Source organism: Emys orbicularis, chromosome 8, assembly GCF_028017835.1.
Source record: "Emys orbicularis isolate rEmyOrb1 chromosome 8, rEmyOrb1.hap1, whole genome shotgun sequence".
Taxonomy (NCBI): Eukaryota; Metazoa; Chordata; order Testudines; family Emydidae; genus Emys; species Emys orbicularis.
The window spans coordinates 98,572,321-98,597,547 of NC_088690.1; the positions used below are offsets into that span (position 1 = coordinate 98,572,321).

The 25,227-nt window shown below is 41.1% G+C and overlaps 1 protein-coding gene across 4 annotated transcripts in view; it reads left to right on the forward strand.

The window, feature by feature from the left end:
• The window catches only part of SEPTIN8 (septin 8), a 39,199-nt gene extending 15,548 nt beyond the window's left edge, over positions 1-23,651 (forward strand). For 2 of the 4 annotated variants that reach the window (XM_065409761.1, XM_065409762.1), the window contains 4 exons: positions 9-105; positions 1,356-1,524; positions 1,789-1,921; positions 3,366-3,560. In XM_065409761.1, coding sequence (XP_065265833.1) covers positions 9-105; positions 1,356-1,524; positions 1,789-1,921; positions 3,366-3,560 — 594 coding nt within the window. Of the gene's footprint in view, positions 1-8; positions 106-1,355; positions 1,525-1,788; positions 1,922-3,365; positions 3,561-12,928; positions 12,984-23,441 lie in introns of those variants that run through there. The other 2 variants (XM_065409759.1, XM_065409760.1) reach the window with 2 other exon arrangements.
• The last annotated feature ends 1,576 nt before the right edge of the window (positions 23,652-25,227 follow it).

Consider the following 25,227-nt stretch of genomic DNA (forward strand, 5'->3'; position numbering starts at 1 on the left):
TGTTTCAGGCTCATCTGCCCTTTGCTGTTGTTGGCAGCACGGAGGAGGTGAAAGTTGGAAACAAGCTGGTGAGAGCTCGGCAGTACCCTTGGGGGGTGGTGCAAGGTAAGGAAGTCAACAGCAGGGCACGTTTCAGAGCTGTGAAGTCCCTCGGCGTGTGTGTGTGCTCACGCTCTCTCCTGCGCGTCTTTCTTCTACCACCATGTCAGAGTGTGGGTGCCAGGGCAAGAGACCCGAGGATTCTGTATCACCATTCAGGGCTCCTTTGTTGAATCAAGTTATCAGGTGCTTGAACCCTGCCTGAAGGTGCAGTGTGGTTACGGCTGGGTCATACAGGCAGGTGCATTCCCTTTGCTCCAACCAGGCTGGAGCAGGGTTCTAAACAGAGAGAGCTAAGCTCTGGATCAGAGAGGTTCCAGCTGGGAAAACCCTAGGAGCAGCCAATTATAGGGTGAAAGCTTAGACTGAAGTTTATGATGAGCTATTGTAACCAATGCAACTCAAGCCCTGGAAGGAGGGTTGGCTTTATACAGTGTGTGGGAGCTCTTCTCAGAGCAGGGTGGGAACTTCAGCTGCTCCTGAGGGTCTTTCTGCTTCTCTCTCTCTCTTTCAGTGATCCTCCCAGCAACGGTGGCTCTGTGCTGAATGTCTAGGTGGGGGACTGTAACCCTCCCTAGCTTGTTCAGGTGCTTCGGAGGCATTCACTCAGTGCCGTGCTGGGATGATGAGAGCAGTACAAGTGCCCTCCCTCGAGCGCTGATCCTCCTTTCGGAGCCCCTCTCAAAACGCGTGCTGTGCAGTCGGGGCAGGATCTTTCACCTGAGCCCCATGCCGTTGAAGTAACAGCTCAGAACGGCACATAAAATCCAGGAAATATACATTTCCCTTCAACCCGGTTCTATTTCCTTTTTTCCTTGAGTGGGGCAGAGTCCTGGTGACAGAACTGCTCCCATACACCTTTGTGCACATGCCCCATCATCCTTCTATGACACCCATTTCCGTGGCTATCAGTGTATGGAAGGCACCAAGTCCCATAGGTCCTCTCATAGGTCCGCCATTAATTCCTTTTGTGCTCATGACCCTTGCTCTTGGAAATGCTGTCCTAGCCCTAGAACCTTGCACCCTGGTAAAGAGCAGTCTCCTGCCTAGGCAGATGCTTCTGAAACGGAAAGGCCCTGCTTCTGCAATGCTCTCCTGTTGGAAAGCTTCGCTCGTTGCACCAAAGGTACACATTCCCTGAGAGAGGATCTCGCTGGGTTTAATCTGTCCTGCCTTATCCTTGCAATCCTCCCTTCCCCTCAATCCTCCCCCCCGCCCCCCGTATTTGCTGAATTTCTTCCCTTCTGTTTAATCAGTCGAGAATGAAAGTCATTGTGACTTTGTGAAACTGCGAGAAATGCTGATTCGAGTCAACATGGAAGATCTTCGGGAACAGACTCACACCCGCCACTATGAGCTGTACAGACGGTGCAAGCTGGAGGAGATGGGGTTCAAGGACACAGATCCTGACAGCCAGCCATTCAGGTGAGTGACCCTCATCTCCCCAATCCATTTCCAGTAGTGATCCTGCAAACCTTCCATCAGCTAGAATCCCCTTGGGCAGAGAGCTTGCAACATCAGGCCACTAGACTGAGACCTGCTAACATTGATTTTGAACCTCTCTGCTGCTTGAGATATTTTTCTCTTTTTCCCTTCTCCGTCCCCTCTGCCTTCAAGCAATTTAGACGGGCATAGCCTTGCTAGTCACTATTGAATAATACCGTAGTGTCTCATTTGCTTTTTATCCAGCCTTCAAGAAACCTATGAGACCAAAAGAAAAGAGTTCCTAGGTGAACTGCACAAGAAAGAGGAAGAAATGAGGCAAATGTTTGTTAACAAAGTCAAGGAGACTGAATCAGAACTGAAAGAGAAGGAAAGAGAGGTGGGTATATCAGAGACCTGCGAGATGAGCCCAAACCACACGTTCAGCTCTGAGGTCCAGATGTGGATGAAGTGTGAGCACTTGAAAGCTGTGAGCTGAACACAGCGAGCAGAGTAACGTAACAGTCTCCCCAAGTAGCATATCCCAGCACCCGAGGATGGGTCTCAAATATACGCAGTGGTATCTAGCTAGATGTTCACGTGGGCCCCATCACCGTGGGATCTGGACACCTCACAAACGTTAATGAATTTATCCCCGCAATAGCCCGGCATGGTAGGGAATTATTCCCCCTGTACAGATCAGAGAGGGAGGCACAGAGGATGACATTTTGAAAACTACCTAAGGGTATGTCCACACAGCGTTTTGGAGCAAGCGGGAGTGAGTGGGAGCTCAGGCTTTGAAACCTAGGGAGTAGGCCAGAGATTCTCAAACTGGGGGTCGCTCAGGGAGTCGTGAGGTTATTATGTGAGGGTCCTGAGCTTTCAGCCTCTACCCACAAACCCCGCTTCACCTCCAGTATTTATAATAGTGTTAAATATTTTAAAATGTGGTTTTGATTTATAAGGGGGGTCGCACTCAGAGGCTTGCTGTGTGAAAGGGGTCACCAATAGAAAACTCTGAGAACTGCTGGAGTAGGCGGACTTCATTGCCCAAGCTCCAGTTCAAGCTGCAGCTGCACAGTGCTGTCTGTATAACTATTTTTAGAACAGTAGTGCAAGCGCGACTAGCCGGAGCCTGTTGACCCAGGCTGCGGGGGCTCACTCCAAAATGCTGTGGAGACATACCCTAAGTGACTTAAAAGCGTAAGTCCCATTGAATGTCAGTGGGGGCTTAGATTCTTCTGGAAATGTTATTCTCTGTGCCTCCCTCCTCCCCATTCTGTACAATGGGAATAATTGCGCAAGTCTCAGTGAGGTCCTAGGCTCCTAAACCACTTTGATGCTTCTGAAAATTAAGGCTTCTCAGAGGAGCTGGGCACCCACAGCTCCGGTTGGTACCAACGGGGGCTGTGAAAATCAGGCAATTACTATCATGACTAAGATCCCAGACGAAGCCTGTGGTAGAGCTGGGAACTGAACCACGATCTTTTGAGTCCTAATCCAGTGCCCTGGCCCTAAGACCTCCTTCCCCTCTTGCTGTTCTACATTAGAATGAGCGGCGAGAGAGAGCGATTGAGACAGACAATGTTGAGTTTGTCCCGTTGTCTTGCCCTTTACATACAAAGGCTAGTAATATGCAAAGAGCAGGTAGTTTAGGCCCCTGTCTTGCAGAGAGAGCAGCAATTTCAGCCCCTCAGTCCTGTGTTGAAGCTCTGTGACCTCAGTGGGACTCTGCACAGCAGCAAGAGCCTGTGATTGCTGCTCCTTGGGGAGACGTGTGGCCTGGGGCAGTAGCCCAGCAGACGGTCGTGGAGGCGATGCTCATGGAGTCTGTCTTCTACCAGCTACACGAAAAGTTTGAGCATTTAAAGAGGATACATCAGGAAGAGAAGAGGAAGGTGGAGGAGAAGAGGAGGGAGCTGGAGGAGGAGATGAATGCCTTCAACAGGCGGAAACTAGCAGTCGAAACCCTGCAGTCTCAGTCCTTGCAAGCTACTTCGCAGCAGCCACTGAAGAAGGATAAAGACAAGAAAAAGTAAGCGGTTTAACTTAAACCTTTTCCAGCCATTCAAAACATTTTATTCTTTCAACAATGTGGTCGTTTTAGACAGAAACAAACACAATAAAACACCACGCGAATGAAGCTGTAAAGCTAGTAAATTAAAGGGGATTTTAAATCTTAAGCCAGCATCCTTCCGATCCTCCTGAAAGGGTCCGGTTATATCTGCCCCCTATAGAAGCCTTGGCGACTGGAGAGGAAATGGACCTGTCCCTTTTCAGGCCTGTTAAGAATGAGAGAGTCAGGTGACATTTATGCCCACCTCCTTGATGGCCGGTTCAAGGGACTGGCTTAGTCTGTTTAGCCTAGGGAAATGAGTTGTCTCTCTTTCCCAGGACAGGGAAGAGGAGGATTCCAGAACAACCAAATAGTGCAGTGTCCTTCAGGCCAGGCCTCAGGCAGTGCAATAACATTATTGTGAGCTGCAGGGTTTGGGACTGTGTCTGTAGGATGCTGAAGGGCTGTTGGCTTTGCTGGACAGTAAAGAGTTTTAAAAAGGGGGGGGCACCTAAAAATGAAGGGAAGGTAGGAATGCATCATGGCCCCTTGGGTCTTGTTCCTGCCTATTTGGAATCACTGACCTTTAGATATGAGGAAGATTTTTCTTCTACCCTATGGGCCAGACTCTGGTACCTCTGTGACTGGCCTCTTAGGCATTCCCACTGAGTTCAGCGGTAGTGCTTCTGGAGTAAGGTGCTCATCAGTGAGAATAATGGTTTTCAGAATATATGCGAGTGACAGGGGAAAAGAGAAAACAAGTGAAACAAATGGTCTGCACCTACTCCCATTGAAGTCCGTCTTCAATGAGTGCAGGATTGGGAACAAAATGGAAAAGGGGTCACCCTAGAAACTGCTATACTTCTCCTCTGTTCTAACATCTTACGCTGTTTTCTCCTGCACAGAGGAACTTAAATATTCTCTTTATGTTCCATAAGATTCAGAGCTGGTGGTAACAGTAACTGATAATTTTGACGATGGAAAGAAAAAGATCAGGTGTATTATTTAATGTGATTACTGTGGATTAACATTTTCCTCGTGTGGTAAAAACCAATTCTGGTTCTGTCCTGCGTGCTTTGTGCACATCCTACCGGCAGCTAGAATCCAAGCGCTGATTATAAAATATTATATTATAACAAAAGGATCGTCCATTCAAATGTAGCGCAAATTAAGGCCCACATGCTTGTGCATCTCTGAGATCTTTGGGCTAAATTTATTTCAAGCCTTCAAATGTCAGCAATGATTTTGCATGAAAATGAATGAATAATGTCAAGGGGCTTTTTAGACAAAAGACAATGGGCCTAATTCTGGCCTCAGTTACACATGTGTAAACTGAAACTAACGTAAGAGAGATCAGAATCTCGCCCTACCCTTACAGTATAAAGAATCTTTAAGACCAGAATGACTTGATACTCTGCCCTTGGATATAGTGAGTGTAGTCCATGGCTGAATAGCCGCCTTTGTTGCAGCTCTGAGTGTTACATAATGTGCTGTACATCGTGTGACTGGAGGATGCTACTAAATGTAGTTCAGGCCATCACAGCTTAGTGTGTTGATTTGATGACATAGCCTTCAGTACCTGGGAGTTATAATTAATCATCGTTCGCAGTACACAATGTGGCCTTGTTGACCACCTCTGCTCAAGAGCTGTATCGATACAGGAATAACAGGTTGAGTTGCATCTTGTCCTGATTGTGTGAGTCAATGCAATAGAAGAGGATGCTGCAGATAAAGAGGGAGGTACATTAAACTGAGAGGGGGAGTTTGCAGGCCTGCCTACTGTTTAACGAGCACCCAAATTCATGGGTGCATTTAAAATAAACATTTAAATCCTGGGTGACTTGGCACTTGCTGCCTCAGCTTCTCTCTCTAATAATTTTGCAGTGTTTAATATTTCATTAAAAAAAACACAAACATGCTAATTTACATATACTTTGACTTAATTTATTTGAATATGGGATGTGCGCTAATTGCATTCCTCAGTAGCAGTAGTATTGGTGGCCACACTCTGGGCAGGCAGAAGCCAGACGGGTTCGCATCTCAGCCATGATGCATTATCTAGCTCTCCATTTGGAAATAGATATCAAATGCGTCATTATTTAACAGTCGATCTGAGATGTGATTTGAAACACCCTCGTGATTAGCACATGACTGAATAGTCAGAGTTTTGCCACTGTCATTACAAGGTGGTTACAGTCAGAAATGGGACTGTGTAAAAATGACGACAGATTAACAGAGTAAGAATCTAACTGAAAAAATTACAGACTATTTATTCTGGCTGACGTAAGTACTTCTGAATGCACTGGTGAGAGACTGAGCTGGATTCTTTTGTGGTTTGTGCATCGAGCGGTTTGTTAAATAAGTTCCAGTTGTGGGGTCTTCAGTACTAACCGGGACTGAAAAACCAGAAAGATTCTATCTTGAGTCTCAGATTCTGGGTTCAGTTTGGCATTTTGAGAAATATCACCTTTTTTTACTTGACACCTGCTACAGAAGTCATTGTGAGACAATAAATATGGGGGCAAGTCCCAGAATGCTATTTGTACAGAATAGCAAAATGTTTTCTGCTTAAGCAGGATTGCGTGGTACAGAACGTAAGAATCTTGAGCTGGAAAAAGTTCCATTCCCCATTGCCTGCCAACGCTCTGACTTTGTAAATATGTTGTCTGGAATGGTATTTCCATCCCTTTTTTTTGTAATACCATTATTGCATATACGTGTGGAGACAGGAGGGAGTGTGGGAGAGCATTAATGTAGTCTTATGTCTCAACCCATCCCACCCAGCTCTGCTCCTATGGGGAATGTTATAATTACAGCTGGTCAGCAATTTTTCACCAAAAAATGCTGATTTGTCAAAACTTGTTGGGAAAAACATTTTGAAATTGTTGAAATATCGTCTTTTGACATTATTTAAATGAAAATTTTTATTTTTGGGGGTCAAAATGACTTTTCTTTTCACAATTTAACTTAATTTATGCTAAACAGGTTTTTTTAAAAAGAAAAAAAGTTGAACTTGAAATGAAATGTTTTGATTGACCCAAAGAAAAAAAATTTTTTTGTTGATTTGTCAGTTCATGAAAATTTGTGACTGATTTTTTTTTCATCCTGATTTGGGATGGGAAAAAATTTCAAGATCTCCTGGAATGGAAAAAACGGTGTCCTGTCCAGCCCAAGTTATAATATGCTTAGTAGTAATCTAAGTAAACTTTTTCCAAGAGGACTAGGAGATTTAGCCACACAAGACCCATTGAAATTAATGGGAGCTGTGTGTTTAAATTCCTGATTATCCAGTGTCTTTAATTTGGGATGTTTCACCAAAAGCTCAACTAGCAAAGTGCCAGAATCCTGATAGCTTTTACCTGTGCGAACAGTGACCTCTGGTGGATACTACTGAAAACATGTTTTGATGCCTCTTCCTGATTGTGCTGTTCGGTTGTGTGTGGAACACTTCAGTCAGGCTGACACTCTATAAAGCTGAATCTGTAGTTTGTACAGAGCACTACCATTCACACAAGAGACCTGGGTTGGATTCGCAGAGTCTGGATTCCTGCTCTCTTAACTGGCAAAGGCTGACGATCCAGTTCTGTTATGCTGCACTTGTGCAGTCATTTACACCAGTGAAAAGAGAGAGTAAAATGCCACCAACTCATAATGGTAGTGTTTTACACTCACTGACTACCCAAGCTGCAGGCATTGGGAAATCAGGACCCGAGAATGCCACAAAGGTAGCCCTGAAGGATGCTTCCTCAGCCCATTTGGTGGATGGAGGAGTGGCATCTGAACTGAGGACCATCCGCCTGTTCTTGAACAGATAGATATTCTGTGGGCCTCTGGGAGCAGGAGATAAGTAAGCCCAGGGAGAAGGAATGGGGGAGATAGAGTAGGAATCCTTGGCGGAAATGCTTTACTAATTCTGTTTCACTGAAGTGCTTGTAAGATGGCTCGTTAAATCTGACATTTGGTTTTAAATTTCAATAGAGTTAATTTTTTTCATAGCTTTGATTAGTAAAATCAGAAATCGGGGATTAAGGATTGCAGATAATCAGATAAAATGTTTCAACAGGGAGGTTGGCTTTCACAAATGCAATTGTTAACCAGATTATGCTTTCACACCACCTTTAGTTTAGGACGCATTTAGGTAGTCCTGAAATGCCAGATCTGTGGTCTCTCTTCTTCATTGTATATGTTTTCACTAGAGTTTGCTTTTGTTTAATTTCCATAACATTAATCCATGCTGTTTTTGTTAATGTTTTTTTTCTTTCAGTTAATCGCACACAGGCCAAGAGTGGACTTTGTACTTTCATGTGTTAAGTTGCTTGAGTTTCCTACCTTGTGTTACTTCTGTCATAACATTGTGTGAGTGGACCAAAGTGAAAGAGAAAATGAGCCTCTTCAGTGTTTACAGTGTAACAATTTATTGTTATCTGTACAGGACTTATGAATAGTTTTTAAGGAAGTAAATGTCATACTGTGTAAATTTTCTGACACAAAGTCAACTAATCCTGAAAATGAGCAGGCTTGTTTTGTTTCAGACCTGATGGGCAAACATCCACTTGTAAAGTGACCATAATTGTTTTATAAGAACTAATGTTACTAATTGATAGTTACTTTACAGATTACATTAATTTTTAATGCTTAATGGGACTCCTGATTTGATTTTTTTCTACATTTGTTATAAGTGGTGTGAAGAACACACTTTTATTTTTCTAACAAAAGTCACAACTTGAATAAGTTTAGAATTGAAAAAAAAAAAAAACCACTTGGAATTTCCTAACAAGGCCTAAGTGCTCTAGGCTGAGTAACCTACTCTCAGGTCATTTTTTAAAAAAACCCTAATTTCTCTAAACACTTTGTGCCGTGCATAATATAAAGAGAGTGGCAATACAAGTCCTACGACAACATTTTGATTTCTCTTTATTGCTAACGTGGAACATTTAAATAGGAAGATTTTCCTTTCCTTAGGGTTTGTTATATTATGTGGAACGATGGGATTTTTGTAACTCCACTTGTAACTTAACCAGTGTGTTTTGCTGTCAAGATGTTTGATCATTCATCTTGAACTTATAAATTGTTTCCAGTGTAAAAAATGTACCCATAAACAGATGTGTAATGAATACAAGTAGCCTGATCCTAAGCAGGGCTATGTACCCCCAAGTCCCATTAGTCCCCTCCTCTCACAAATTTTTCTCTTTAACAGTGTTTTGATATTTGGAAACCATTGTTTAGCCCACAGAGCTGTATAGGGAACAACACTATTTCAGGCAGCGGCCAGTGGCCCACCCTTTCCATGATGTAGGCAAGGCAATTGGTGAATATGGGTGTGTTAGGTAGATTGTACCTTTTTCATTTAGACATGGTTTGTCTTCGCTAAAAATAGTTAGACTCAAAAATGTCATCAGATACTGGGCTAAAAGAAAACAAATATTTTACACTAGCTCCCACTTAGTGCCTTTAGAGTTTTGGTTAACTGTTTCAGCAAACACTGGCTAATTAGGTGTTGATTGTGAGCATGTCCATTTTATTTAGTATTCATTTCTTCTTATCATTTTTAGAGATCTCTTAGCCGTTAAACAACCGTGCTGGCAAATTCCTCATTTGACTTTTAAATAATGGTGTATAGCCTTGTAATCTGAGCCTTTAGCAGGTCTGTTCAGAGGTAGCATTTAGCTGTATTGTATACTGAGGTTCTTCAACTTGCATATCCTGATAAAGCAGCTTTTTTAATACATGCTCAGGTGTTGAAATATTTTCTTACAGATGTTGGCCTTTTATATGAATATATTGAAAATCATGTCACAGTATTACTTGATATTTGTAAGTAAGAACCTCATGAAAATTATACAGGTACTTTTAAAGACAGGCCATTTTAAAAAGAAAGAGAGTTAATAGTGAGTATTAACACTTATTCAGGACTTTGCTGAGATCTGACCATTTAATTTTAAGGCTGTGCCTCTTTAAACTAAATATATTGTAAAGAATAACTGTCAAATGTTGAGGGTTAATATGTTTTTTAGAATAGATGCTCAAAGAATATAGCATATTGTTACATACACGACAATCCTAGCACATGATTCGCTGAAAATAGTCATGTGGCAAATAAGTAGAAAATCATGGTATTCTTAATCATGTGAGAAGTTCCATAAAGATCAGTGGACTAATCACATGAGTAAAGCAATAGCTTCTGGTTTATATTATTTTACCTTCTCAAAGGCCAACAGTACTGAGAGTTGGAATAAAGTTAACTAATTAGATCACACATGCAAATGAATGCATTATGATTGGCTTTTCAGTCAGTAGTTTTCTCCTGATTTCATGCTGCAGCCAACAAGATCATCTATGCAAATATTTTCTTCCTGATTGGCTCATGAGCGATCAGAATACTTTTATTCCTAGAGCTGTAACTATTGTTTCCTTAGTATGTTAGTTAAAAATAATAATAATAATAATGATGATAAAAATAAAAGCTTAATATCCATGGCCATAAGAGAGATTTCCAGATATTTCTGAAGACATTCAGAATGTATGTAACGATATATTAATTATTAATTATTATTATTATATATACGTTGACTTCATGTTGTGGTAAACATCCTTGTCCTTTTAGTTAAATACTGACCTCAGCTTTCCCTTGGTCATTATTAACCTCTTGAATTGATAGACCATAATATTCTCCCCCAACAGAAGTCAATATATGCTTCTTCTTTTGTTAGTACTTGATTTTTCATTTTTGCCCGAGACCAAATTTAAATGTTTGGTGCATTAAGCTAGTTATGTACTTGCTTTTTATTTAACAAGTTATCAATATAATGTGACACTAATCTCACTCCAAGCTGAAGATTTACCTCTTGTGTTGTAGGCTAGAAGAAAATAAAGATTGCTTCAGAAATTATACCCAAAATGAGCAATCCAATTAGAATATTTTTCCTGGTTATTTTTTTAACATACATCTCTAAAATGTTAGCATTAATGGAAAAGTTATCCATTTTCTATCATTTAAACACCCATTACCATGTATTGTTTCTGCTTTTTAAGTTAAAATGTATTTTGGATGTCTCTTAATTTTATAAACTTTTTATGTGTGCATGGAGCAGATTCTACACAGAAGTGGTTACTGGGTTTTTTTGTTTTTAATTTGGCAAGAACATGGAGACATTTGTGGAACTGCTCTTTTGTAAAGTTAACATGCTTCTCTGAAAGTGTTGCATTCATTCACTTTGTCATTCATACTGTTTTTTGCCTTTCAATTCTTTCTGTTCACTTTGTACTTATTTCTTTTATTAAATCTCACATTTATTTTGAGTTTTGTGGTGTCGTTTATTTGACAGTACTTTTCTAAAACTTCTGTCCTCTAATAGCATCCTAATGAAATAACAGTGTAATTATTGCAAGCTTACCCAAATACAGTATTTGTTTTCTGTTATGACTTTGAATCATAGACCTCAGGAGGTCATGTAGTCCAACCTCTTGCTCAAAGCAGGACCAATCCCCAGACAGATTTTTACCCCAGTTCCTTAAATGGCTCCCACAAGGATTGAACTCACAACCCTGGGTTTAGTAGGCCAATGCTCAAACCACTGAGCTATCCCTCCCCTCCTGAATTGAGCTCTTGATGAAATAAAAATAGCTAACTAGTAAATGTATCATATGGTGTACAAAAAGAGATTCTTTTCTATCTTGGGGAAAATTCTTAAGTATCAACTTAAGTTTCTCTCCTGTTGGGCAAATGATGCTTTTCAAGATGCTTATAAGCAGTCTTTCACTGTGTAATTCTCTAAGAATGGGTCTATCGGATGTTTCTCTGATATAAAGTTGGCCAAACTCTCACTACAGGATCTCCATGAAAAGGTGGGGGATCTAGTCTTCTACTAAACACTTCCTCTCAATGTTAATGGAAGCTACATACATTTATGCAGGGGCACAATGTGCCCTTAGTTCACTCAGCAACCCTAGAAAACAAATGCACAAAATTATTTTGGAGAGACTTGCTAATTAAAAATCTAGCTGGAGTCCTTTTCTGAATGTATCTTCCATGGGGCCCTGCTAACTCTTAAATCAGGTATAACTTGAGGAATTAGTGTCTCAGTCTGTTTGTCCTAAGCTACTGGACTCAGAAATTATGGTTGCACTTAATAAGTAACAACCTTAATTCCAGCCTAAGGCAGAATTTGACCTTAACATGCGACACTTGCTCCGGTTGTGTTTTTGGCCAAAGCTGTCCTGACCTTTAAAAATAAAAAGTGTTCCATAATAATTGGTGCTTTGGGGATTTGAATGGACATGAGTGAAAGAAAGAAGGCGTGTGCTGTGTGCAGATGACCATTGACCAACCTTTGGTGGCCTTGATGATACTATTGCAATCCGGCCTGGGAGCCCAGCCTGGATCACAGAGTTAGGAATTGTTAAGTGTTGGAGTTATTCGAATTAGATGAGTACACTTCCCACAGAATCCCAAGCAGATGGAAGTGGCAGCAAATGTGACTTAATCACATCCTAAACTGGAATTTAAAGAAACTTTGGCCTATAAAGTCTCTATGTAAAGAGGGTGACGGAAGAGGGTACATATTTCTTTGGTAGCTGCACTGGTAATAATTAACGGTGAACACTTTGTGACCTGGTAAAATATTTATCAGGGTGACTTCTCTCTCTCCCACCGAAGTAACCTTTATAATAATAATTTGCATTTCTGTACTATCTTTGAAGGATCTCAAAGCTTTTTTATAAACATTAGTAAATGTTAAGCCTCACTACACCCAGATGAGGTAAGTATCATCTGCAGTTTATAGATTGGGGAAGATTGAAAACAAGAGATCAAGCAACTGGTCCCTAGGGTCACACAGCAAACCTATATCTGGCTCTGCAGCAAAACCCAGATTTCTTGCCTCCCAGTTCTGTGATATTTAAGAGGGAGGTGGGTGTAGTGGTTAAGTGTATAGAGTCTCTAAGGCACAGACAGGTTTGGCCGCTTGGTACTTAATCTTAGAAAATTGTTTTTTCATTGAACTAGCTAGTCTCCAGAGGTCCTCCATTATGGTTAAACTTGAGTACAAGGGAGACGGGCTCCACTTTCCTTCTGTCTCTGTGGGATATCTTTATTTTGGAGATTTTTTTCAGTGTGATGATGGTCACATTTCTCCAGCATTACCAGTTGATTTAAAAATCCCAGTTCCAACATGAAATCTTCCGCAAATATGTCACCGTTCAAGTCAGGTGTGCCTTGTGCATGCCTAGCGCTGCATGTTACCAGCCTATGTGCTACTTTAGGTTTTGTGCTACTTTGACCTTTTGTGCTCTCTACACTTGATGCAATTTACCTGCAACTTAAATATTGACTCTCTCTTGTTCTTTCTGTAGCTTTTTTAGTCTTCCCAGTGCCTGCTCCATAACATCAGGAAGACATGTTAATTAGAAGATTTATTAAGGCCAAAACATCTCATGCAGAAGAAATTAATTGGTGCTTTCACCTTTATGCTTGCACTATATTGCACAGAAGAGAGTATATAGCAAGGACTAAGACATACTGTATCTTTTGATTTGGACAAGTTCTCTTGAACAGGTTTCTTGATAAATGAAATCTAAGATACTCACTAAAAGATAAATGGCTAATTACAGCTAATGCATGACAAGCACTAAAACCAAGATACTAATCATCTCTGGGGTTAAGAACCCATACAAAGTAATCATAAGCATTTACACTGTTAAAGTTTCCAAGTAGCAGAGGAACCGACTTGGTGTGTTAGCATGAATCAGATTTTCAGCTTGCTGCTTAAGCTACCATTGTACAGTAATGGGATTTTGATTTGTTCCTCTTAATTTGATTTTTCGATTGTAATTAGAGAAGTTTCTAATGTCCTTAACATATCAGCCGGATTCTAATATTTCTTAGCAATAACTACTTTGTATAGTTTTTTTTAATGTAGATTATCAGTGAAAACTTTTATAGCCAAAAGAATCCCTTTATTTGTTCAATTTTCCCAATGATAACACATGTGCCTCATATTTAAAAATCCTCTCCTAAACTTCCTCTGTTCCCAATTTCTGTGCTTGCACCCGATTCTTCAGTTCCAGGTAATATTGGATTGCAATTCCAGAATCCTTCTCTATCTGCAAATAATCTATTGATGTGTTGAGTGATAATGGAACCATTTTAAAGGACAACTAAATGTAATTACGGTAGTTAATGGCGGGGATTAGTTTTCTGCACTAGGGCCTAAAGCTAGAAATCTGAAAAATGTAGGGTTCAGGGTTGTAGGTTATATGTTTCTGCCAGAGGGCCACTTCCCCTAAAAGTAAATACTGTTAAAAGACTACACTTTCTCTGCACCAAACCAAATGTATAGAAATACACAGAAGCCCATTTTTTATTTCTGTTTAAAAACATGCATAAACTAGTTACAGGAATAATCTTCATTGCACCAAAGGTAGGTTTAATAAAAAGCTGAATTGTGAAATGAATATATACTTTAAAAGTGTACTTTATAGTAAACCTAAATATGTTCAGTGAAAAAATGAAGCCATGTGTCACGATTCATAACCTTAGCCATAAATCTAGTTCCCTTTACCCTGTTTGTCTCTTTCAAAATAGATAAGAATAAAAACCTGATAGAAGCAGAGTCGGGGCTAATAGGGAGCTGGTTACAGCTCCCTGATTCTCTCTCTCTCTGGGGTGCAGGTTTTCAGCAACATTGGTGCTGCTCTAAACTTTCCTAGCTATACACCAGATGGAGATAGCCAGAGCACATCCTGTTCTGGCCACTATCCCTGCCCCAACACATGCCCTGCAGTAGGGCTGTGAGGGGGTGGGGGCAGGAGCTAGCTATGCTGGCCCTGTGCCTGCTGGGGGCTCCCTTCATCTGAGGGCAGTCCCTGGCACGTGTCTCGAGGGAGGTTTCCACTCTCTGTAGCGCTTGAATGGTGCAAAGAGCCAAGTGGAGCCAGTGAGCTGGCCCACAGGATGGAAAGAAACGTAGCTTTCTGTGATCTCCACAATGTGCCAAATCTTGGAGTCTGTCACGAAGCGCCCATTGAACAGAATGGGCCCAGAATTTGGATTAATGAGCAAACGTGTGTGTGCATATTGAGACAGGGATAGTGCATGTGTGCTGCCTGCTCCAGAGAGGGCTCAGAGTTCTCATTGTCACGACATGCACTGAATGCTCCCATCACCAGAGCATTGGGGTGCCTTTTACATACACTTGATCACAGAGATACATTTACTGAAAGTCACAGGCACATACGCTGGACTCCCCAGCAATGACCAAAGCAAACTCTCTGAGGTACCAGATCCTGGGCAGTACCTGCTGGGAGACTTACTGTAAGGTGAATCTCAACTCCTACAGTCAGTAAAGAAAAAGAAGAAGAAAAACCTAGGCAAGTGCATTCCTCTTGCATTGCCCACCATTGTCTGCTCCTGCTCACATAACAGTCAATAGCAAAATGCCCATGCATGCCAATGGGAGTGGGATTGGGGCCAAGAAGCGGCCAGATTCTGAGTATTTATTTTTCAGTGACGGTGAATTCAGAGCTGGCAGCCTGCCTAAGATTGCCCCTCTCACTGTCTCATTTGGGTCCTACCCTGGGGGTGACAGTCTGTGTCCCTGCCTGCAACGGAACAAGTTTTACCTGGCCTTTTACTATATTTTAAATATAAGTGTGTGGGTTGTTGTTTTTTTTAAAACAGAGTAACTCCGTAGACAAGTCTTGAAATAAAGATGGAGCTCTTGCAAAGGTAAATTAATCCTGATAGTCTCATAGCTGGACAGATGGATTGAAAGTGAATACTGTTGAAAAGTCTGTGTAATTCTTGTTGGGAGGCCATGACTACATCTTTCAAGAAGAATGTAGTTATAATAACTACAAGCCTAGCAGAGAAAAACACTATGGGAGACCTGCTGAAAACTCCTAGAGGGTGCTGCAGTACCAAAAGCAGACGATGAAGGGTCCTCTTCTGCATTGTTAGAATACAGAACATTGAACCATGTGCACCATTATGTTACTGAACTAAAAAGCAGTGAAGACAGGTTAAAAAGAATTGCATAGACAAGCCAACAAAACTAATCTAAAACTGATATAGAAGGAAACATTTTATATAAAGTATAATTACAGTATGGAACGTGCTGTCTATTAAGACAAAAGAGCATAGTAGGGTTCAAAAAAGGATTAGGCGTTTATATGATATTGTCAATTACACTAAGTAGGGTAAAATGTATAAGTAATATCAACCCCCCATGCTTCAAAACATAAGCCAACCACTAACTCTCTGGTGTTTGGGAGAAGACTTTTTTCACAGGTACGTTGCTGCATAATTTTCTACTTTGAGGTTTTTCACTGTCTCTTGAAGCATTGGGATTGGACACAGTTGTAGACGGGATATGGGACTAAATGTTATGACTGTTCTTACTTTCCCCCTTTAATAACAGTAACATATTAGCCCATTGTAGCCATGTACTTTTGCTTCAAGTTTCAGCACATCTGTTCCTTTCATAAACCTGTGTAAGGGCAAAAGAATTTTGAATCTCAAATCTTTCTTCTTTATTGCTCTGCTTCTGGATCTCTTCTTTGTCTGACCACAGGAGTTTCCAAATATGTGTAACTGTAAATTACCTTCTCTTTTAGATTAACTGCACAACGTGTGCAGCAAGTAGTGATCAAAGGTTGGAATATTATATGAAATGCCCTGATGCTAGTGGATACAGGTCCATAGCAAAGCATCTTTACATTTAGATCTGATTGTTTGTAATATGCTTTATTAACTGTGGTATATAGCCAATCTCTGTGGCACACATTTAATGAAGGAGAAACGTGACCACATTGATGGGAAACTATTTCACTCTGTATGCATGTGCTTCTACGTTCAGTTCATGTTCAAGTTTTGATTCTGAATCTCAAACTGCTTGGAAGGCAACAGTATCTGAAGGATTTATCAGGAAACGGCTTACAGGCTAACCAGTCAAATTACTTATAGTAGATGATTTCCTATGTTATGGCACGTCTGTGTAAAAGGTACTTGTTACTGTATGTTTTGGTGTGCGGGAGGTCTAACCAGGGTAAGGCAAGAGGCAAAGATGACCCCATCTTTGATAGTTGATGTTCATTATCCAGGATTTTAATTAACCACCAGGCTGCCTTGGCATAGGTACTGCCCATATCCATCATTATGGAGCTCACTTAGAACTGTCCAGGTGCACTTTGGACAGTTATTTGTTTTTAACTGGTATGGAGGTGTGCCTATTTGAATATTTTAGTATTAAAAAAAACCTTTTCCTAATACAAGAAATTTCAGAATTAAATGAAAGAACAGGAGTACTTGTGGCGCCTTAGAGACTAACAAATTTATTTGAGCATAAGCTTTCGTGGGCTACAGTCCACTTCTTCGGATGCATTAAATTAGATACCTAATGCAAAAATCAGCTTAGAAAGGTTTGCGTTAGGCATTTATCACACCTTCAAACATTGACCTATTTTGCAGTGTGCAGAAGTTGGGACGTGTCATTAGTTGTGCATTGAAGGCTTACAACAAAAACAAACCTCACCCCTCCAGTTGAATGCTATCCTTGTTATGCTTTTCTGCTCTCTCAATCTGCTGGAGAACGGCCATGGTTTAGTTCTTAGGGCTTGTCTACACTGCAACATTGTTGACCAAAATTTTGTCTTTCACGGGTACTTAAAAAAGCCGCCCCGCGAAAGACAAAAGTTTTGCCGACGTAAGTGGTAGTGTGAACGCGGCTTTGTCAGCAGGAGTGCCGCTCGTGGGGTGGAAGTATTTTGTCAGCAAAAGTGCCGACAAAATACCGACAGAGCGTTTACACATGCTGACTTTTAGTGACAAAGCTGTGTCGACACAGCCTTGTCGCTAAAAGCTGCGTAGTGTAGACAAGCCCTTAGTGTGCCATTAAATGCTGTTTCACACCAGGAAAAATTGCCTGCTAAATACACCATTCAAAAGAAGAGGGTGTGCCCACAGGACTGAAAAACTCCATTCTGTCTCTCTCCCAAGACCAGTTGGAAACAGGACCTTTCTGATCACATAGTGAAAGTGTTTTGGCTCATTTTCCCATATGACTCAATTGTTGTGGTTTGATGTTAGCTGAGGGATTGAACCTTAATGTGAACGACCAGTGGCCAAGCTCATCCCACAATGATGCATTAATGTCTGGGAGTGAATGGAAAGCAGCTCAATTTCCAAAATCCCAAACTGCCTTTCCCTTGTCCAGGGCAGGATAAAGCTGCCGAGCCTTGGTTTGAACGTTTGAAGGAGGCTAAATCCGAAACAATCTGTGTTTTGCTCAGACTTGAGGGGTGAGAGCGGATCCACGCCTTTCCACCTTACTGGACAAGGTGCTCTGTCCTGCTGAGCTATGTTGCTCTTTGGGAATATTCTATAATTAGTCTCTGGCATTTCTTTACAAGGACTGTCGATGTGGAAACCCAGGCTAGGCCAGCCATACAGACTATCAGCAAAGGGATCCAGAATCAACCGTGGTATACTCCCCCCACCCCCCCACAGTCTGCCCTCCAAATTCTCCATTTCCCTAATTACAGAATTAAGTGGTAATAACATACCTAAGGGCTCAGGAAGAGTTTTTGTCCACCACCAAAACTTCACCCTGTATTAAAATAGAGAGAAAATACCCCTGAAGCCAGGTTCTGCTCTCAGTTATCCCAGTGTAAATCAGGAGTGACTCTGCTGAAGTCAATAGAGCTGCAGTGGGGTAGGAGAGAAGAAAACCAGGCCCTTCTCTCATATGGTATGTTGCAATAATATTCTGCATCCAGATCTCTCCTGGTGTGACGCATTGGCATAGGAGAACATTCCACTAAAGAACAAACCACTCCCTCCACAAACGAGTGTCATTAATTATGATCCTCACAGCGCTCCGTGAGATAGAGAAATCAGTATTTTATCCCCATCTCCCAAATAAGGAAACAGACACAAAAGTTCAGCAACTTTCCCAAGATCACACGGACGTCAGTCAGTCAGTAGCAGAGCCAGAATTAGACATGAGGCGTTCCTGATTCTCTGTCCTATGCTCAGTCTTACAGCCCAAGCTGCTTCTCTGCTAGAAACACGTGTTACTGGCTGTTTTGGGTTAGCGGAAGCGTTGATAGTCTTGGGTAAGCACCACTGAATCTACATTTTCCCCATAGGTTATGAGAGACCTATGCCTGGCTTTACACAGGTATAAATATGCACACGCCAAGCCTCTGGCAACATCGTGGTCCTGCCAAAATCAGCTCTAACCACACCAGACCTTCACAAGCCAGAGCAAAGCTGGCTGAATCAGTACAATTCTGCCCAGGAGCAATGGCAGGTATAACCTCTCTAATAAAGTGGTTCTTTAATCTGATAATGATACACAACAGTTTAGCCATAGCTGCTATTGCCGCAATGATTTGGCAACGGAGTACACTGATGTCCTTCATAATACTGTGAAGAGAGACCAGTGCAAATCTTGCTTGGAATGAGTGTAATCTGTGCGTGATGTGGACTTGTACCAAAAAAAAAAAGGGGGGTGGGGCGCGGCAAAAGGAAAAATACTGATCCATGAAATTGAACTTGGCAACATGATTCTAAATTCTGGTATTACTGATCCTTAGGATGCTTGACTAAACAGTATACACAACCTTCCCGTGATGATTAGTTGCTCAGTCAATAAGGGAAGAGGTGCTAACAAGCCCAGACTGTATTCTCTTACAGGTGTGGAAATTTACATGCATCGCATAACACCAAAGATAATACTGTCTTCCTTAGAGCTCGGGTCAGACCATTGCAGCAGCTCTTCTGTTCTTAAAATGTCTGAGCGATATATCGTGGAGTTTTATACGTTCTAATGGATGATCTTTATGTAGATAACATAGCCATGGCTAGCTGACAAGTGACATTTTGTTTGTCTGTTGAGGCTGTGCAGAAGTCTAACAAGTACATTTATGATACAGCTGTAACATTAGAATACGTGTTTGGGAGGTGATGCATGCTCCTAAAGGTACAGAGCTGCCAGAATACCTTTGTTGCAATGGGCACTCTTTGTAGATTTTGCTGTTCACTTTTAGTGTCAAGTCACGCTCCTAATTTGGGAAATGGTGACATCTATGAATAGGCTTTTCAGTGTGAGTTTGCCTTTTAGAATGAAGAAACCGTATACAAAGTGGGATAAGTGCCATGGACCAGAATACAGAGAGGTTAAAATTTGGCTGTGTTCAGTAGTGTAGGATGAATTGTCCAGCTGAGAGTCAAGAAACTACCCACAAGCTCAAAGCTAGACAGGAGGGAAGATGTGCAATGTATCTGAGTGTTTTAGGCCCAGTTACAGCTGTGCCACTGCTACTGAGGATGCATAACAAACAGCATAGAAAATGAAATGGCCTTGGGACCAAACTGTCCCTTGACAAACACCCCCTCAACCCTGTTGCCTTTAAGAGGATTGCATGGAGTCGCATCAAGGCAGATTCTGGCTCTATTTCAATTTTATTACATTCTTAACCTTAAGGAACACACTCAGGAACACACTCAGAAAACCAGAACGTAGATTACAGTTTATTTAATGAAAACTACAAAAGATAACTTGCCTCTTTAAAAGCCAGGCAGTCAAGTCACAGTTTGTGATAGAAAAGGAAGGTGCTGCTTTTTTTTTTCTTTTTCTTTTTTTGGTCCTACCACAAAATGAAAACCTTCCTTATGCTACTTAGGCAGGATTAATAAATAACATTCCAAGTCCCTCCATAAACTAGCCCTCGAGATGCGTGGAAAGGCTTGTAAACGGTTTTCTCTTCTGGTACAGTGCATCGTTTTTTAATTCCCATTTCAACACTTATTTACTACATCCTTGCAATCAGACAGACTTGCAAACCACCCTGCTCAATCTGTAAAGAGGGCTGTGGTTTAAACTAGTATAAAGCGCAGCATTCACAGTTTGTGGTAGCCCTTGCCTTGCTGTACAACTCCATCATGTGTTCCAATGGTTGTCCAAATGCACTCAGACTCTCATCTCTCACTTGCATTTATTCATCAACTTGCTATAATATTTTTTTGGTACATTTAGCACCATATTTTTGCAGTTTAAAAGAAATTTAGCTTACACACCCGCGCATGCACACACACACACACACACAGCTGACCTTACCACGGTGCTTACGCAGTCAACATTTTAACAGAACATTTCTAAAACTAAATCTTAATTCAGACACTAACAGCTTTGAGCCTGCACAGCATAGCTGCGGGAGATGCTTCACATAAGCACAAGGTAAAAAGAGATGAGCAGGACAAGGATTGCCAGGAAACCTCATCCTTCATTAAGGAGAAGGCTGCTGCAAGGCTTGAATGAGGCTTGGGTAAACCCTCTAGTAGTATGAGGATGGCACTTACATCCAGGTCTCTGCTTAGCCCCATCCCATTTTTACCCTCAAGCAACTCCGGGGCCCTTGCTCTGATGAGTTATGCCTGATGCTTAGCCCTACCTGCGCTCAGACAAAGGCACGCAACTAGCTTTCATACTGGGCCACAACTTGCAGGATCAAGGCCTAATCTGTTTTCCCAACAGTATTGTTCTGATTACACTTTCAAATTAGTATACAAAAAAAAATTCACTTAAAAGTGCTGGCCCCCATTTTAAATAAAAAAAAGTAACAATCACCCTTTCAGGACTCATCCTTTAAAACATTTGCCAGGCTGCTTTAAAACTGTTACAAACTACAGAAGTCAGTTTAACTGCCTCACTGTGGAAATTAGTAGTTAAGGCAAAGAACCAAATGTTTTTAAAAATATATAAATTGTAAAAGAAAAGTTAAAAAAAAAAAAAGAGAGAGACCGTTTGCATGCTACAATATGAACAAAATTCAATTGCACCACATAATCTGTGAAGGTCTGATGCAAAACCCACTGGAGTCTTCCCATTGGTTGCAATGGAATCTGGATCAGTCCCTAAAAGCTTGATTCTGAAAGGTGCCAGGGCACTCAGAGCATTTTTTGAGTTCAAGATCAGCCCTTAAATAAAATTTCCTACACAGAGGCTTAGGCTGTTCTCATGACACATTTTTGTTCACTGTTAAATCAGAAGTTTGGTCCCACCTAGGAATATTTCAGTAGACCTAATGGTCCATGTATTGAGTGCTCCCTTCCCCACAAGGCAACTCACCTATAGCTGTTCATATTATGGAAACAGCTTGTAGAGGAGAACAATGTTATAGTCTGGAAGGGCTGAAGTCACAATGCATGCTGGGAGAGAGCCTAAATAATAGCTGCCCAAGGAATGTGGTTCCATCAGTTCCTCCAAGTGCAGTGTGAAGCCCCATCTGCTGAATTTAGATCCCTGAGTTGTATGACTTCAGCTATCCAGAGCTGTTGAGGTTTTTACCCAGCTTTATGCTCAGATCATACAAAAATGGTGGGGAAGTAGCAAACATTGTTTTAGGACACACTTAAAAGGCGGCAAGTTAATGTTTTTGGCATTGCTCTATCCAAAACAAGGAATGCTTTCATTTGACAGCATCTAGCATTCCATTCATCTGACCTATTGGCAACTGCATTTGCTAGTTCCTACACAATTATGGCCTCCTCTAGTTAATTTCAGGTGGCTGTAATGGAGGACAAGGGGAACTACTTTCTCCTTGCCTCAGATTATTGCATGAGCCAGTGATGCTGACCCTTCCACCTTCTGGGACACCATCCTCATTGTATAGGTGCCTGAATCCATCATAGAATTCATCTGTCTCCATGCTGTCTTCATGAATTTTGACGGAAGTAGGTGTGAAAGTTGCTGGAACTGGCTGACTCACAATGACCCTTGAACTAATTTGACTTGAATTCTTCCATTCAGAATAATAGTACGGTAACTTTTCCTCGGGATGAGCTTGGAGGGCTTGGTTGGCAGGATTAAAGATATAAACAGCATTGGATGGTTGTAAATGTATTAGCTGCTGATCCACAAGCTCTTTACAATGGATGAATTTGGTGCTACTAACCTGTAATGAAAGATACAGAACTGTTTTTCTCTAGTTTGTTAAATGATTCTGTCCTCTGGTCAAAGCTTTAATTGATGTGCAATTCTAAGGAAGCTCAGTGAAAGGAAAAAAACCCGTAATTTTCCAGTATACAAGGCTTATAATAATAGCTTAGCATTTATAGAGCTTCTCATCAGTAGCTCTCAAAACATTTTACAAAAGGTGGGTGAAAATTATTATCCCAACGTTACTGATGAGGAAACTAGGATGTAGGGGGTTCAGTCACTGATGAGCCCAAGGTCACATGATGAGCAAATGGCAAAGTTAAAAACAGATTCTAGGTTTTTTGACTCCCAGACTACCTCCATACTCACTGCACATGTTCTTAATGAGCACGTGTGTCCTGTAAATCAGAGAAAATGTCTCCATCTCAGGACAAACCGAAATGCCCAGGAGGTAGGGTGTGGCCTTCATCTATCCATATCTTCAAAAGACTGTTTTTAGCTGAAGTAAACGCACTGACAGATCCTGGCATTCCTAAATCATATAAACGGGCAGATTTTCAATCCTGCTCAGCATCCAGCAGTTCCCATTGAGAACTGTGGAGAACCTCCTCCTCTCTGAGAGCAAATGAGCACTGAGATGTCTCGAAAATTGGGTCTAATGTGATCAACCCACCTTTCACAATAAAAGACCCCCGTAACAAAATGCAGTGTGCTCTCTCCTCCAGGAGTACCTAACTCCCATTAACATTAAGGGGGTTGGTATCAAAGGGAGAACAGACCCTGACATATACATGCACTCCTGAGAAGTACATTAAAAACGTGCAATGTTGGTTGTAAATACACCGCAAGCTTTATTCATTTATCTGTGCGCTGGCCTCAAATTTGTGGTTTGAGGCCATTTTGACTCCTACCTGTGCTTTTTTTAGCAGATCAGTAATAACAGGAAACCAGTCAGGAGTCAGCCTCTCCAACTCTAAGGTGATGATCACCAAAGCCAATGTGGAGCCCTTAAACTGCAGTAGTTGGTGGCATGCCATACAGTGCTGTAGCTGTTTGGTCAAGAACGCAACATGGCGGGAAGGATTCATCTGAGGCAGCCCATTTAGTAGATGGGGCCAGTTGGACATCACCATGGCATGGAACTGGAGAGAAGATAAATATATACATACATATATATAAACAAAAATAGCAGAGGTCAACAGTGAACTTTGTACGTTTCATATGTTATTGACCAGAAGTGCAAACTAATTTCAATCCACATCAGGAAGTGTAGAAATATTTTCCCTGTTACCATGTGTTACTTGGTTTGTGTTGTACTTGCCAACCATCAAACTGTTTTAAAGCTTATAATGAATGTAAAAGGTCTGTGTTTTCTAACAAATTCTGAAGTCACTGCATTATCCTGACTGCCAACAAAAGACAAGTGGTATTCAGGCCAGCAGATAGGAGTAAATTCAGTTGTAATGCTTTTGTTTCCTCAGTAAATTCACAGTCCAAGCACCTGGCTATGATAGGTGGTTTTCAAACAATCAGCAGCTTAATATGGTTTAAATATCCATCCATTACCATAAAAAGAGAGCCCAGGGTATGTTCATATCACATGATTTTTGCCTTATAAACACATGATCATTTATTTAAGAAAAGTGTAATTGTTTCTATGAAGTGTTTAGCAAATAATGTGACTAAGTGCCAGATCAGTATGGTCTAATTGCCCAAAACTGGGGTCAAGTTTCAGTGGGGGCAAGAGATGGTTTGAGAGGACCTGTGTGTGAAATGTAGCAAAAATTCCGACAGCTTTCTATGTACAGTATTAATAGAATGGAAATAGTTAGAAATATTTTTGCAGTGTGTATTTAAAAAAATAAAAATGGAGTGTAGTTGTGCAGTACAGGAAACTTTTTAAAGTCCATTTTAGTTGTCCTTTAAAAATGGGGGTCTGGTTGAATAATTTTTAAACAAAAATTAAAGGTTTTGAATAGCAGTATGTTTAAAAGAAATTGACATTTTTCACTGTAACATTCTTCAAAAGACTTGCAGATAGCTAAGAATGTGTGGCTTAAAAGTCACTGTGGAAGGGGTGTGTGTGAGCGCACGTGCATATGTGTTTTCTAGTCTTATTTGGTAAAAGAGCTGTTTCCTTAAACGAGAAACAAAACTAGTTTAGACTTTTGCAAAATTCTTAGTGCTTACAATGTTTAAGAAATCCATAGGTGTCGCTGTGTAAAGATCCCAGTGAAGCTTATCTAGTATAATTCTTTCCATTCTCAAAATCTCAGCTGGAGAGCATTTACAACCACTCCGCACTGCAAGCTTCTTCACTGATGGTATTACCTGTGAAAATTGAAAATAATAATAATAATAAAGAAGCCACCTTACTACACAATGTTGTGTGCGACCTTTTTTGTCTGTGCGTGCAAAGGGATCTGATTAACACACAGGTGCCTTGAGGAGCCAAGAATTGTTTAAATTCAGGTTACCCGATTTCTAAATACCTCCTGACAACACCAAGAGGGAATGTGACCCTGTTGAATATGAAATTAGAGATTCAAGTGCACTGTTTCCCCAGCCTTATTATTTTGCTGTTGTGACGGTCTCTCTGAAGCCTCCTGCTAGCCTGTTTCTCGGTGCTTTTTCTTTATTTGTGGTTCTCTTATTTCCTGTGGCCAATGACTCAACTTCTCCTGTCTACTGGGAAAATATTGCAAAGCACAG